Source organism: Cyclopterus lumpus, chromosome 3 (assembly GCF_009769545.1).
Source record: "Cyclopterus lumpus isolate fCycLum1 chromosome 3, fCycLum1.pri, whole genome shotgun sequence".
NCBI lineage: Eukaryota > Metazoa > Chordata > Actinopteri > Perciformes > Cyclopteridae > Cyclopterus > Cyclopterus lumpus.
Genome location: NC_046968.1, coordinates 24392643 through 24407629, shown reverse-complemented (window position 1 = coordinate 24407629; position 14987 = coordinate 24392643). Strand labels below are relative to the sequence as shown.

Here is a 14987-nt window from a genome sequence, read left to right as displayed (position 1 = left end):
ACACTGACGCTCAAATTGAAAGACATGATAATGAATTTCTGAGTATAGCTACAGATACGGAGGAGTAGCTATAGCTTTGAGGAAACCGTAGACTGTGCAACGTCTTCTTTGGAAGATGTCTTCGACATTCCTTGTCAATAAATGTTTCAAGTTTTACATTTCTTTATTGCTTTGTAGTAGATCTGAAAATGTTACCATGTTGCCTTTGGCCCGTCGCTAACAGGGCCAACAGTTGCAGACGTTCCTTCTGGGTTTTCTTCACAGAAATCCAGTAGGTTTCATACCTGTGGAGTGAAATATTAGAGATAAGAGATTGAAAGGAGGGAGGGAGGGGAGGGGGGATGAAACACTACTGGTGGTGCTGGGAATCGGCCCAGAAAGGCCTTGAGATTCCAAACAAGCAGTGAGTGGGAGAGGGAAGAGGATGAATGGCCACTACTGGCTGGAGCATTGACTGTGGCAGAGAAAGACAGAGTCAGAGGGCCGGCTGAGTGGCAGGATGGGAGACAAGGATAAGAGGAGGAAGGTGGGGAGGGAGGGGGGGAGTGAGAGCCCTCCAGCTATCAGTACCAGTAGGAGGAGAAGGGAGAGTTTAAAGAGGAGGGGGGAGGACAAACATGAGAGAGAAGGAGGTAGAGCAGACACAGGCTGCCTGCTTGGATTTGAAGGGGAAGGAAGGAAGAGAGGAGATCCTGGCAGCTCGTTTAGTGAAAGGAGGGCGGATGTTTGCAGGAGGCCGCGGCGACACTGTGGCTTTACTGTCACCGCATGGACACCGGCAAGGTAAGGGGACACCTTCAGGGTCATTACGAGGGCATTAGTGTGGCGTACGGACACATATTGGATTTTACTTGTCATAAAACTTTTTCTCCGGTAAAAAGATGCACAAAATAAATGTGTGCTATTTCAACTGAGAGGGAATCGTACTCGCAACACACAAGTCGTGTGATCTGCATCGATAAATACAAAGTCTGTGTGTGTGTGTGTGTGTGTGTGTGTGTGTGTGTGTGTGTGCGCACGCTCCTATTGCTGCAAACCCTTCGTGTGATAAGAGAGACACAGATGCACACAGATATCCTCTCTGTGCCATACCCCTGGTGACCAATGAATGAGTCTCCTCTTCCCTTCTCCTCTAACCGTCCCTCAGGCCGCTTTCTGCTGCTCTTCTGTTCTACATTAATTCTTTAACAAGCTGCTTTTATGCTGCTCGTACAGACATGGCTTCAGAGCAGTCCATCTGTGTTGGACTGGATGTTTATAGGATTACGTATGGCTGCAACTAACGGCTATTCACATGTTTTCATGTTGCTTGTTTTGTCTGACCAGCCCAAATATATTAAATCACATTATATGACACAGCGAGAAGTAATAGTTCAATCTGTGCTCCATTTCAAGTAAAGATCTTACCTACAAAGTTAAGTAAGTAAAGAAGGAAGCTATATATATATATATAGTTGGAGTTCATTTAAATTATGTACCATTGGGACTGATTTGTCCAGATATTTTCTTTATTTAGACATTATTTTATTGTACTTTTTGACAACACTACAGGCACCGCGGGTCTGTTTTAGGTACACAGGTATAGGACCAGCATGCACCTGGGAGGGTCTATACTTTAACCAGAGCAAGAGCCATGATTTCTTTGTTTGTGTAAATAAACCAAAAAGAAAACAGAAACATCTGCATTACCAGTGGACATCTTTTGTCTGCGTACATTTTCTTCATGTGGTGCATCATTCGTCTTTTGGTTTCAAGTTTGTTTGATTTAGATTCTGGACAAATAGCAAGTTTGCAGGTTGCAAAAATCTTTTCCAGGACATCATATTTTATAGATGTTTGTAAAATCCTGAAAGAGTGACTACTAACTAAATGTGGTGGGGATAAAGGCCCAGTATTTCCTTCTGAAGTGTACGTGAGTAGAGGAGCAAAGGATACAGAACATTATTATCTCGCCTCCTTAATTAAATGATTGAGTAATAGTCTCGGCACCATATGTAAAACAACTGCTGTGACTCTGTAAAAGCAGCGTTACTGTAATGGAGCATGTGAGTGGAGGGCGACGCATCGATCACCCACTCTGGAGCCCACTGGAGTCTGGTTTGAGACAGAGACGGACGGGGAAAGACAATGGCAGCCGCATGGTGTGAGGATGTTTCTATTTGCATGTGTACGCCACTCCCCCCCCCCCCCCCCCCCCCACACACACACACACACACACACACACACACACACACACACACACACATCCCAAAGAACAATACTGAATAGAGGATTGCATGATGTCATCCGGCTCCGCTGCTACTGATCTGTCAAGAACCGTAAATCCTGTCCCGCCAGATCCTCTTTTGAACCGATGTGGTCCACCAATACTGTCGCTGGTCTTTATTCTCACAAACGGATCAGAAGATTTCATGCGAGACATGACACCAGCGTCTGTCCTCGTGGGTCAGAGGGCGGCTCGACGTCCACTTCCTGTGTCTGAGCCAGCTCACGCCACAGTTTTCACCCAGTTCTCACTCTATGAGGGGCGTCGCACCCCCCGTGATCAGTTATCACGTCTGCGCAGAAGGGACGGCCCACCCTGCAACTGTGGACTCGGTGGAAGTTCACAGTGTCAATACTTGAAGGAAAAAGAAAACTTTTTCATTTTACAGTGTGATAAAAGGTTTTTATGATGTTCCCCCGGCTCGGCTAAATGTTCCTCTGGGGACGCGATGCTTCTGTTACCCTGACGCACTGAATTAGTTTAACCACAATACATTTCATGTGCAAGAAAAATACACAAATCCATGTCGGGGCTGTTATTCTTTCTTGAAGAAATAAAACTATATTTTGGACATGTTTTAAAAGAGCATGAATTGAATTCGGTGTTGTGGAATTGTTCGGACAAAACGAGCAATGCATCACAGTTAGCTGTGGGGAAATTGGGATGGGCAATTTTCTTGACATTTTATTCGAAACAATAAGACGCATTTATTAATAACGACCGTTAGACGTAAACAATAAAATGCAACGTTTTTACCTGAACTCGTGTTACAGGGGAATCATGCCGTAAACATTTTCATGTCACATGATTCAAACAAACCTGAAAGCTGAATCTTACTTCAACAGGCTGAGATGAGGCTGTCTTTGAAAATAATGTTCTGCTTCCTCGAGGGTCATATCTTATCTTATCGGTCATATCTTATCGGTCATATCTTATCGGTCATATCTTATCTTATCGGTCATATCTTATATCTTATATCTTATCGGTCATATCTTATCGGTCATATCTTATCGGTCATATCTTATCGGTCATATCTTACCTTATCGGTTATATCTTATCGGTCATATTTTATCGGTCATATCTTATCGGTCATATCTTATCGGTCATATCTTATCGGTCATATCTTACCTTATCGGTCATATCTTATCGGTCATATCTTATCGGTCATATCTTATCTTATCGGTCATATCTTATCGGTCATATCTTATCTTATCGGTCATATCTTATCGGTCATATCTTATCGGTCATATCTTATCGGTCATATCTTATCTTATCGGTCATATCTTATCGGTCATATCTTATCTTATCGGTCATATCTTATCGGTCATATCTTATCTTATCGGTCATATCTTATCAGTCATATCTTATCGGTCACATATTATCGGCCACATCGAAGGGAATGTTCACTTCGATGTGTCGATATCATGCCGCATAAAGGAGTGCTCCATCTGGATATTCTGTCAAAATAACAAAAGGACTAACTTGTGTGTTTGCGTTCCTCTTCCCCAGATGTCATGGCGTCCGACCTACCGAAGCTCCAAGTTTCGAAACGTCTACGGAAAGGTGGGCAACCGGGAGCACTGCTTCGACGGCTTCCCCATCACCAAGAACGTCCATGACAACCACTTCTGCGCCGTCAACTCCAAGTTCCTGGCGGTCGTCACCGAGAGTGCCGGCGGAGGCGCTTTCATCGTGATACCAGTATCCCAGGTAACGAGTCCCCCCTGCCACACTCGCGACTGGCTCTTCGTTGTCGTAGCGACCAGGGTCAAAAGAGTGATGGGGTCTTCCCCCTATTCACGGGAGACCCCCTGAGGTTATTTTTTCCACTTGACTGTTCAATTCTGTGTCGGGGGCGTTACAATGCTCAGCGGTTATTGGTTTTGTTAGAGTTTTTGTATAAAAAATGTGCGTTATGTTTAGTTAACAGTCACAGATTGAGTGACTCACTGAGAGTCAAAGCATTTAGGATGTTGAAGTGTGTTATATTGTATATTTGTTTAAGGCTTAGACCAGATTGCTGTTGCTTCGGCTACTTGACAGCACAGTTAGATCTGAAGTTTTAAAAAGAGTTGTTACACAAACTCAACACAGACTCTCCCTGCCTGCATGAAACCCTTTAAAAACTCAAGCCAGAATTTAAAGCCGAAGTTGTAACAGGGTAGATTTGCCAATAGCATCCCATAAAGGCAAACTGGTATTTCCTATAAACAAGACAAAGGGGCGCTGTTGGAAATGAAAGCGCGGAATCATTTTTTACTACTATTGGAAAAGGGAATGGATTTGTTTTTATGTCACGTTCAGCATATACATTCTGTTTTACTGCCTTTGCTGGATTATTCATTACACAACAGTGCAGTGCAGATTTTAATATGGAAGATAAGCCTCACAGCCGCACATTTTAGAGGCATTATGCAGATAGTGGAGTGATTAATCTTCTCACACGTTGGTCGGACTGTAATATTTATAACAGAACTGAAAATGTGTTTGCTCACATTTTGATATGGCGTTGATATAAAGAGTGTAGAATAGTTTGTAAATGTTGCCTGTCTCTTTAAGAGCTACTCTGCCAAGGTACTTGGGAAGCTCTCGGAAGGTTGGCAGGGTCGAGCTGTTAGAAGAAGTATCCAGTAAGCTGAGTAGTGATGTTGTGCGAGGCAGAGAGACCTCAGCTACATCTTACTTTACATTTTCATTAGTGTTCGGTCGTGGAAAAAGACTTACGACTGGCTCCACACGGTAGAGAGCTCAAGGAATGAGTCCAAAAACCCCAGAAATGAACCCATTTTTAAGAGCTTATTTTCTGCAATAGTCATTAAATCCATTGTTTTACGCCCATACGTCGTCCCTGGAGCACATAGTTGGTTTGTGTCATACTCTCTGTCCACTGTTGCCACGCTGTATCATTTTATATACATGACATCAGAGTACATAACAAGTGCTCACTTCATCGCTTGATATAACCTTTCAGAAATTCATTTTGGTCCACCTACACCTGCTCATACCTCAGATGGGGCTGCAGGTGATACTCAGCGGTCTCCAGGCGCTCTTTGTTTATAAAATTCACTTTGTTTTGAAGAGGAGCTGCGCAGCATCATATGATTATAGTAATGCTGGCTGGCGTCAAGTTGATTTATAACGCTCCCAAAGATAGAAAGAGAAGGTCTTATTGGCTGGTTTTCACATGTGACTACTAGGTGACAATAATAACATTGTTTATATGGTACAGTATCATTTGATTTTAATTATGGAGGATTTACATAGAAACACATTAATAGATATCGTGTCAATGGCAGACTTACAGGGGAAACAAGTCGAGTCATGAAGCGGAAAATTCACATACAGTGAATATAAAGAGAAGCGCTGATATTAATAGTGGGTTTTATTTCAGACTCTTTTTGCTGACTTGCTGATTATCTGGATGTCAGCTGGGTGTTTTTATGAATTCATCCCAATTATGAAAATATTTGGCACTAAACGATGAGAAAATCTCTTATTATAGGGTTAAAAAACATGCATATTGCACATTGTCATCGACAGTAGCAAGTCATTCTTAAAGGGGTGTATTGTTCATGCTGTGCAATGACTTTATCCGTGACCATAGCGCTAACATCACATAAAGGCCCGACCTTGATCGATTTCCTCCTCGTCAAAGCGTTGCACTTTAGCATTTCCTCCGGTTTCTGCCGAGTCGACGAGTTCAGCTTCTGCGGGATGATGTCTGCTGTTTCATGCAGTCTCCTCCGGTCATCCTCCTGTTTTTTTAGGTGAGCTTACACTTTGTGAGGCTCCAAATGTTTCTTTTTCTATGGCAGCATACAGAAAAGGACCTGTGTTGTTGTTTAGGCTAAAAAATAACGGTGTTGAAGTTAAGATGTCCAGATTTTAAGATAATAATAATATATGTATGTATGGGGTTCAAATCTGACCCACAGCTGCTGCATGATGTCCCTTTTCCTGACTATCACGATTAAAGAAATGGGGAAAGAAAGCCCCAAGAATAATCTTTAAAAAAAATCAAATTAAAAAGCATCAATCATTTCCAAACACTGACATGTAATGGCACACAATACAACGCACATTCTGCTATAAAGTTGTGGAGTGGAAGGTGTATCAAAAGGAAATCAAAGTGCCGAATCAACGAGGTTAAATATGAATTAGAAGGAGGTATGGTATGCAGAGTGATTTCACTTTAATTACTTACTGTCTTTACTGTAAATCTAAATCAATAACCCTGTGCCCTGTGTAGTAGATGTTCTCATCAGAGGCAGTCGGTGTTCACGTATACGACACGATGTGAGCAGGTAGAAGAACAATGACAAGCAAAGGGTGAACAGATGAGCACAAAAGGAGGAAATCCTTCCGCTCCATTAGAAATACAAACTAATCTGAGCCGGGTTTGGCTAATTATGAGGTGTGAGAACGACTGACGTATCACGCTGACAGCTGGCGAGAAGGCCATATGCGCCCCCCCCCCCCCCCCCCCCCCCCCCCCTCACGAGACAATGGAAGGACTACCGCTGGCACCACCTGGCACTCACTCCAGCCCAGAGATGGACACACAAGGTCACAAACACCTCTTCATCCCGTCAGACAAAGAAAGAGAGCTCGCTGGGTGTGGTTTTAGATCCCTGCTGGTGTCGTACTGTGACCAAGACTTTTACTGTGTGTGATACAGTTGAGTTGTGTCGAGTTCAAGGTCTCGGTTATTACGTTCATAGTTTTTTATCCAGCACAAAATGCCAATTACATTTTGGTTCAAGCTTCTCAACTGGGAGGATTTCATGCATTTCTTTATCTTGTGTGAGAGTAAAATGAATATCTTCAGTTTTTTTTTTTACTATTTTCTGACATTTTATAGTCCAAACGACAGATGAATCGACAAAGAAAATAATCATGAGCCGCCGCCTCGTTAATGCAGATTTATTAAGGAATTGCAGATCAGCAAGAGCTGGTAGCAATCCCAGTGTGGTGCTTCTGGCGTACCTGGCCTGCAGGTCCGTGTGCGTCTGAGGAAATGAGCTTTTAGAAAGACGAGGAGGTCCCGACGTAGATCTGTCTCTTTCCTGCAACCACTATTTTCATTTCCTATTCTCTTATTTATATTATATCTTTAATATCTATCATGTTGCATGATTATTTCTGACTTCCCCTCATAAGTGGTTCCCAACAGACATTATTTCTTTGCAGGTAATTAGTTCCACCTTAATGAGAAGTCCCTTGGGTCGCATGTTGTTAATGTTTTTGGCGGCCATGTTGAAACCGCCCACTCGCTATAGTGAGAGTTATGGAAAAGGAGAATGAGGCATCGGCCCGGCTGAGACTTCAATGCTCTCTTTGGTTATGTTTATGAATCATTCCGTCTCCTCTTGGTATTAAGGTCCCACTTCCCTGTTGGCAGTCTTTGGTCTCTCTTGGTTTTGGGCTTTTGTTCCTCGTCTTGTTAGCAAAGACTTCAAGATCTTTGGCAAACGCGAGCAGACTTCCTGCTGCCTGCTTTTTAGTTTTTTAGCGACATTTAAAATGTATTTATTGATCTGCTCTCCTTTTGTGGGTATTGCTAAAAATATGCTAGCTATTTGCTATGCTCGCTACTTGTCAGCGAGGTGATAGCCTACATATGGGGAAACACTAACCCCAATCCTCATATAAATACATACAATCATTTTCACCCAAAGCCTTGCTGGAGATGTGTAGTTGTATTTCACAATTTTCCCTCCTCATGTTAAATAAAAAATAGAAATGTCATTTATTGTTTTTAGTTTGGGGGAGGAGCACAAAGGGGCAGTTAGAAAGTGCATTTTTTAAATTAATTTTCTCTTTGAGGATTAAGGTGCAACGATGCTGCTAATAGCATTTGATTTTATATATATATATATATATGTATATGTGTATATATGTGTATATATATATATATGTATATATGTGTATATATATATATATGTATATATATATATGTGTATATATATATGTGTATATATATGTATATATATATATATATATGTATATATATATGTGTATATATATGTATATATATATGTATATATATATGTATATATGTATATATATATGTATATATATATATATGTATATATATATATGTGTGTGTGTATATATATATATATATATATATGTATATATAATTAAATTATGTTACAGTAGTATTTTGTTAAGGCTTGATACAGCATCTGGAGTGAATCTTGAGGGTTCAGTGAGGACAGTTCATTTAAACATGCAGGATTTCATGACCCGACACTCCGAAACAAATCTCTGATAAAAAAAAAAGAGGTCAGTGGATTTAAGTGACATAAAACATTCAGGAGAACATGACCGACATTAAGAGCTTTCTGTCGTGTTGTTATGAGCCACTGCCCCACTGTGGACTCCACGGGTTATTGCAATAACACTGAAGTGCCTCAGACGTCCCCGTTCAATAACCAGGTCTGTTTTGTTTTTCATCACTTACGTGATTTCACTTTTATTACATTATGTTGGTCGTTCATGTTCACGTGAATGAAAGAAAAGTAAAGTTTTCTTCAGTGATGTTCTGAAACTATGAATAGAGATTTATTACTTGTGTCCACGAACAAGTAATTTAACATATTACTTTTTATTATAATTTGTATCGGTGCTTTTTAAGGAATGTTTTCTTTCATTTTCTACTATTGTACTTTTGTGCTGTTTTACCACAAAGGCACTTTTATGTGCAATATAAAATAATCACACCATACATACATCTATTCTATTTTACTCCCTTTAATTCCCCCTAGCATTATTTCATAACCTCATATTGATTATATGGCTCACAGTCCAATAAATGTTAATGTATGCTGATATCTTCCTTTACTTCACCTACATGCCAAAACAGAAAGAAAAGAAAGTACAGTAAATGTAAAATAACGTAACTTCTGTCGCTCTGTTGCAGTCTGGTCGGCTGGACTCTCATTACCCAAAAGTGTGCGGCCACCAAGGCAACGTGCTGGATATCAAGTGGAATCCCTTCTTTGAGAACATCATAGCTTCCTGCTCGGAGGACACCTCGGTGAGTTACCCGCTTTTCTTTCATTTGCAATGCTTTTTTTTTGGTCGGCTCAGGGTGATGCTACTGTAAGAAGTATTGTACTGTATCTGTTTGTGAGATACCGAGGTTGACAACGAGGTCATCCCGGCATTGTGACTCAGATTCAGAGTTCGTACTGGACACAAGCTTGTGAGTGGATTTTGTCTGGCAGCTGCTCTCGTTTTTGTTGTTGTTGTTGTTGTTGTTGTTGTGAACCACTGGCCTGAAAATGTCAAATGACGGATGTGAAATGCTTTTGAGCAAGGCACAAATGCACACGCGGTTCAGTAACTGACTGCTCGCTCACGTGACATATACGTACTAAGGACCTGTTGCATTACTCTCCCGAGCACAGTGTCCTGTACAGAACTTTCACTTGTTGAAGCGTAATCTCCTCTGGTCCGACACAGAGCCTCCAGCTCATAGCCGTAATCCAGTCTAATCCGGATGCAGCGGGCTGCATTGATTCCATGTGCTATTTCTGATCAGAGAGGATCGCTGGCTGTGTCAAGCTGATTGAAGATTAGAGCTCATTTTAAATAGAGGATGAAAAAAGGCCTGCGACAAAAGCATTATACCCATTTTACCAGTTCTATAAATGTGCGTGTGTGTGTGTGTGTGTGCTCCTTTACGATGAGGCGCCTTGTATTCCTTCATGTTGACTGTGTGTGAACGTGGCAGGTGCGAGTATGGGAGATCCCAGAGGGCGGTCTGAGACGCAACATGACGGAGGCGGTGCTGGAGCTGTACGGCCACAGCAGACGGGTGGGTGTGATCGAGTGGCACCCCACCAGCAGCGGCATCCTCTTCAGCGCCGGCTACGACTACAAGGTACCGCGTCGGTAACGGCAAACACACACAAGCATCGAATCAACACGATAAACTCTGACAGCACAGGGATGTAAGTGACATTAAAGCTGGTTAAAGGACTCAAATACTTTTAGATGTTTTTATGAGATAACCATTGTGTTGGATTAATCAGTTAGTTGATCTACAACATAATGAATACAACTATTTTTAGTCGATACATTTTTAAGGCGTTATTTGATGGTCCTATTGTGAGGACCTGATACATATTCTTTATTCTATATCATTGAATATTGATTATTTCTGGGTTTTGGTCAGATACAACATGAAGTCTAAAGATGATACCCTGTGCCGCTTACAAATTGCGGTCGGCATTGTTGTTATTTTCTGTCATTTTATAGGCTGAACGATAAATATATTTATCGAAATACCAACAGAGAGATTAATCGATAATGGAAAATAATAAATTGTTGCAGCCCTGTGTATCGACTTTACCTCAACAGGCCTGTATTACTGAATTAGTGCTTTCCAAAGAAAATAAGTAGGGAATTTAGGCTCTCATTTCACCTGATGTTTTTTTTTTTTTTACTGGATATCAAAATAGTCAAATCCCGTTCGAAAAGCTCACACCATAATCACATCACTTGATTCAAGCACCGCCGGCCGTCTCACAGCTCCACCCAAACCCCCCCCCCCCCCCCCCCCCCCTTCCCCCCTCAGATCCTGATCTGGAACCTGGAGATCGGAGAGCCGGTGAAAATGATCGACTGCCACACGGACGTCATCCTCAGCATGTCCTTCAACACCGACGGCAGCCTGCTGGCCACCAGCTGCAAAGACAAGAAGCTGCGCGTCATTGAGCCGCGCTCCGGGGCCGTCCTTCAGGTCAGCGGGCCGGGGGGGCTGGTGCTTTGACGTGGTCACAATTTGAGGGAAGAATTTTCTGTATTAAATGAGCCTTTAAATTGTCTGGCCTCGTTATATAACACTATCAATTCTGAAGAAATAATGGTGTTATGTTTCACCTCTTATTTACCACGTGATTCTAAAATTGTAGTGTGGCTCATTTTTAACTATAGAATATGGGTTACTTAATAATTTGAAGAATATTCGCGGCTCTTAAATAAAACAAAAGGATGCGGCTGGGCCACACCCCTTCTAAACCACTTGAGGTTTGACCTTGGTTGATCTTGCTGCCCGATCACCATGAAATGGAGTCGCGTGCCGCTGCACCGACTGGAGGAGACTGCAGGCAGCAGGAGTACAATAGGAAGAAAAAGGGACAAATCATGAGCATGTTCTATACCTGAAATACAGATTTACTTGCAACTCCAAACCAAAGTGCGTTGTCAGTGTAACTGTAAAAACTAAAATGGTTACCAAAATATTACGGCATGGCATTCAAATAATGAAGGTTCTCCCCATTGGATAGCCTGCTAAAATGTATTTTATTCTTTATCTGTATTGTCGCTAGAATAAACACTAATATATGAGAACACACTTTCCTAGCAGGTGCATATATACACCCTTAATGCTCTTTGTCTCTTTGTGTGCTGCTCCACCAGGAAGCCAGTTGCAAGAACCATCGCGTGAACCGAGTGCTGTTCCTGGGCAACATGAAGCGACTGCTCACCACGGGGGTCTCACGCTGGAACACCCGGCAGATCGCTCTCTGGGATCAGGTCAGACTACACCTCCATATGGCGGCGTGCGAGTAATGCCAGAAAGGGCGGAGCCAGAATGTGTGTTTGTGTGTGTGTGTTTTCTAAATCCCAGTGTGTGTGTGTGTGTGTTCTTCTCAGGAGGATTTGTCCATGCCAATTGTGGAGGAAGACATCGACGGCCTGTCCGGACTGTTGTTTCCCTTCTACGACGCCGACACACACATGTTGTACCTGGCGGGCAAGGTCAGCGCTGACCCTTACTGGGTCATATGGAGTTAGATTGTTATGGACTGTAATATTTCTCAGATGTATCACTTTCTTATCCACATTGAGGTTTTATTTGTTATGAATTCACCTGACAAGGTAACAGGATAAAAAAACAATCAGTGCAAATGTGGTTTGGCAAATACCAAACAAATTAATACACTACAAATGTTAACGATACCTTTTTATTTAGTAACAAGAGCACACGCAGATAATTCAGAGTGATATATAGTTTCACATGTGGCCATTTCGAATGAACAAACCAATATACTAACTCACTATGTGTCAATGAGTAATGCCTGAATTTATAGTACTGAGCTTACTGAGCAAGTGCCCCACAATGCATCATGTCTCTTCAAACTGCGCAATGCTTTTCAAAGATTTCCCACTTTGAAACATCTTTCAAATATCTGTCATCTCCTTTTAAGATGCAAAGTAGCACGTTCGTCACACATTACTGCGCTGACATGCTTAAACAGCAAACTACTCTGAGAAGTGCCGTGTGGTTTTAATTAAATGTATTTATGTGTCTTCTGAACTGGTAAGACAGTTGCTCTGAGAGACGTACATTTTTACTGCCACCCCTAATTTGAAACTGACTTCAGGGATTTCCAATTTCTGGTAACCGCCGCAGAGCACCAAATCAGATTAGAGCGTACTTTAAAGCATGTGAAAAACAATGTGACGTGGTTGAAACTCAAGCTACCCCTTGAACTGTGGTGTAATAGACACACTGTGGTGCCTCGGCAGGGGGACGGCAACATCCGTTACTTTGAGATTACCACAGAGAAGCCGTACTTCCAATACCTGACGGAGTTCCGGTCCCCGGCTCCACAGAAAGGCCTCGGTAAGTAACGAGTCGACCGGTAACGATTGATCTCTCCTGCTGTGTTTCTCGATGTCGCCGTGACTTTGATTTGGCCGTGAATTTCTGGGAAAGCGGTCGTGTCACAGCGCGCTTCTCGTTGTCGTCTGCAGGTGTGATGCCGAAGCACGGGCTGGACGTGGGCGCCTGCGAGGTGTACCGCTTCTACAAGCTCGTCACTCTGAAGGGTTTGATCGAGCCCATTTCCATGATCGTCCCAAGAAGGGTGAGTGGGACGGAAATTAAAGAAATGAACTGATTCTACTCCCGTTCCCTCGGTATGAACATCATTTCTTCAATAAGTCGCATGTGTCCAGAGCCGTAAAGTAGATTGTTTCTACTTGTAAAAAAAAAAAAAAGAAGAAAAAACAGAGTGAGTCAGCTCGCTAATCAGAGCTGAGAGCTAACGAGGACCGATGTAATTCATCTGAAAGCAAATGGGCCTTTACTGGTTTTGACCATAAAAAGACAGAATATTCCAGTAAGTGGTTGCTGAGGCGTGCCGAGAACCACTTTCCAAAGCTAATGAGCAAAATATGAATATCTGTGGTGTTTCCTGGTTCACAGTCAGACACATACCAGGAGGACATCTACCCCATGACTGCCGGAACAGAACCTGCGCTGTCAGCAAGCGAATGGCTGAGCGGCATGAATAGAGGTAAACCACACGTTGGGCGCACGCTGGATCGGTTTGACTCTCCTTTCGGTGGTCGATCCAACGACCTTCTGGCAGAAGCCAAATATAAACCAATGCCAGGCAAAGATCTTAATCTAATACGAGCGTGTCGTCCTGCATTTGGTATTGCGATGTTCTGGAAGTCATTTAGAGATACTTTCCTTATATTTATGTACAATGTCTGACCATGACTATACTACATCTGCAAATCGTGTCATTATGATGCATGTTTTTTCCGCTACTGAAGGGGGCGATGTCAATGCACATCTCTAAAATCTGAATTTCCAACATTAGAAAGCCTGGCTGTCCAACACACTTTTTTTTTTTTTTTGTAGGGGAACTTAAAGAAAAGCTGCAGTAAAGCATGGTGATGAAATAATAACACGGATATAACTTGTTTTTAAGATAAGATTTTTATTTCACGGTGTCATTTGAGCATTAACTCCCGGAGCTGACGCTGGTTTTTTTTTTTAGAAGGTGGATTTTCACATGTTTTTTTTTGCTCACACTTTTTTTGCAAACAGACCCAGTCTTAATATCCCTGAAGGAGGGTTACCAGCGACCGAACCAGTTAGTGTTCAAGGCCCCGGTGAAGGAAAAGAAGAGCATGGTGGTGAACGGGATCGACCTGCTGGAGAACGTTCCACCCAGGACAGAGAACGAGGTGTGTGAACAGCCGATGTGACTGTCATTACTCTCCCCTGTTGTTCCTCTGTAATCTGTTGTAGAGTTTAGAGAGTACAGTTGCAAGGGAGGAGTCAGAGCATGACAACTAACTGGGAACTTAGAAGCAAACTGAACCACGTGTGTCCGCAAATGTTAAATGTTTGATAGAATGAATACAATGACCATTGGTGTATAAGACGTGTCTGTCACTCACACAACAGATACACTTTCATTGTAATCCAGGCCGATATCGGCACCCCGCTGTGTGCAGATATAAAGCAGTTTGGTGCAGCAGTATGCAAGATTAGCCGTGGACAGACACAGAGATGCACACACACACACACACACACACACACGTCCATGCTATAGACATTATGTCCAGTTTCTTGGACGTTTTTTATTGACCCAACAAAGAGGAGCTTTTACCGCGTATGTGGATCCAAATTCAACAAACAAAAAAGACAAATGAGGAGCATGTGAGCTGGACTGAAAGGGATCGATCGAGTGGGTCGATGTCGTCGATTGGATGTCCCGTATTAACTTGGAAGAGTATTTTTGTTCTTGTTTTTTTTCTTCACGTGTAGCTCCTGCGGATGTTCTTCCGGCAGCAGGACGAATTGCGGCGGCTAAAGGAGGAGCTGACCACCAAGGACGTGCGAATACGCCAGCTGGAGCTGGAGCTCAACAACCTGAAGAACGTTAGCCCCAACAACGTCTGA

At 42.5% G+C, this 14987-nt stretch overlaps 1 protein-coding gene across 1 annotated transcript; it reads left to right on the top strand.

The window, feature by feature from the left end:
• The first annotated feature begins 670 nt into the window (after positions 1–670).
• coro2ba (coronin, actin binding protein, 2Ba) lies at positions 671–14987 on the top strand. The gene is made up of 12 exons (XM_034529399.1): positions 671–783; positions 3776–3976; positions 9192–9308; positions 10008–10157; positions 10854–11018; positions 11699–11815; positions 11936–12040; positions 12812–12908; positions 13040–13152; positions 13494–13584; positions 14127–14266; positions 14853–14987. Exons 1-12 carry the CDS (start codon positions 769–771, stop codon positions 14985–14987), a joined length of 1446 nt encoding a protein of 481 aa, XP_034385290.1. The 5' UTR covers positions 671–768.

Coding starts and splice junctions, on each gene's coding strand:
- coro2ba (XM_034529399.1), top strand. Junction 3,977..9,191: donor TCGTGATACCAGTATCCCAG/GTAACGAGTCCC, acceptor GCTCTGTTGCAG/TCTGGTCGGCTGGACTCTCA. Junction 11,019..11,698: donor GCTCCGGGGCCGTCCTTCAG/GTCAGCGGGCCG, acceptor CTGCTCCACCAG/GAAGCCAGTTGCAAGAACCA.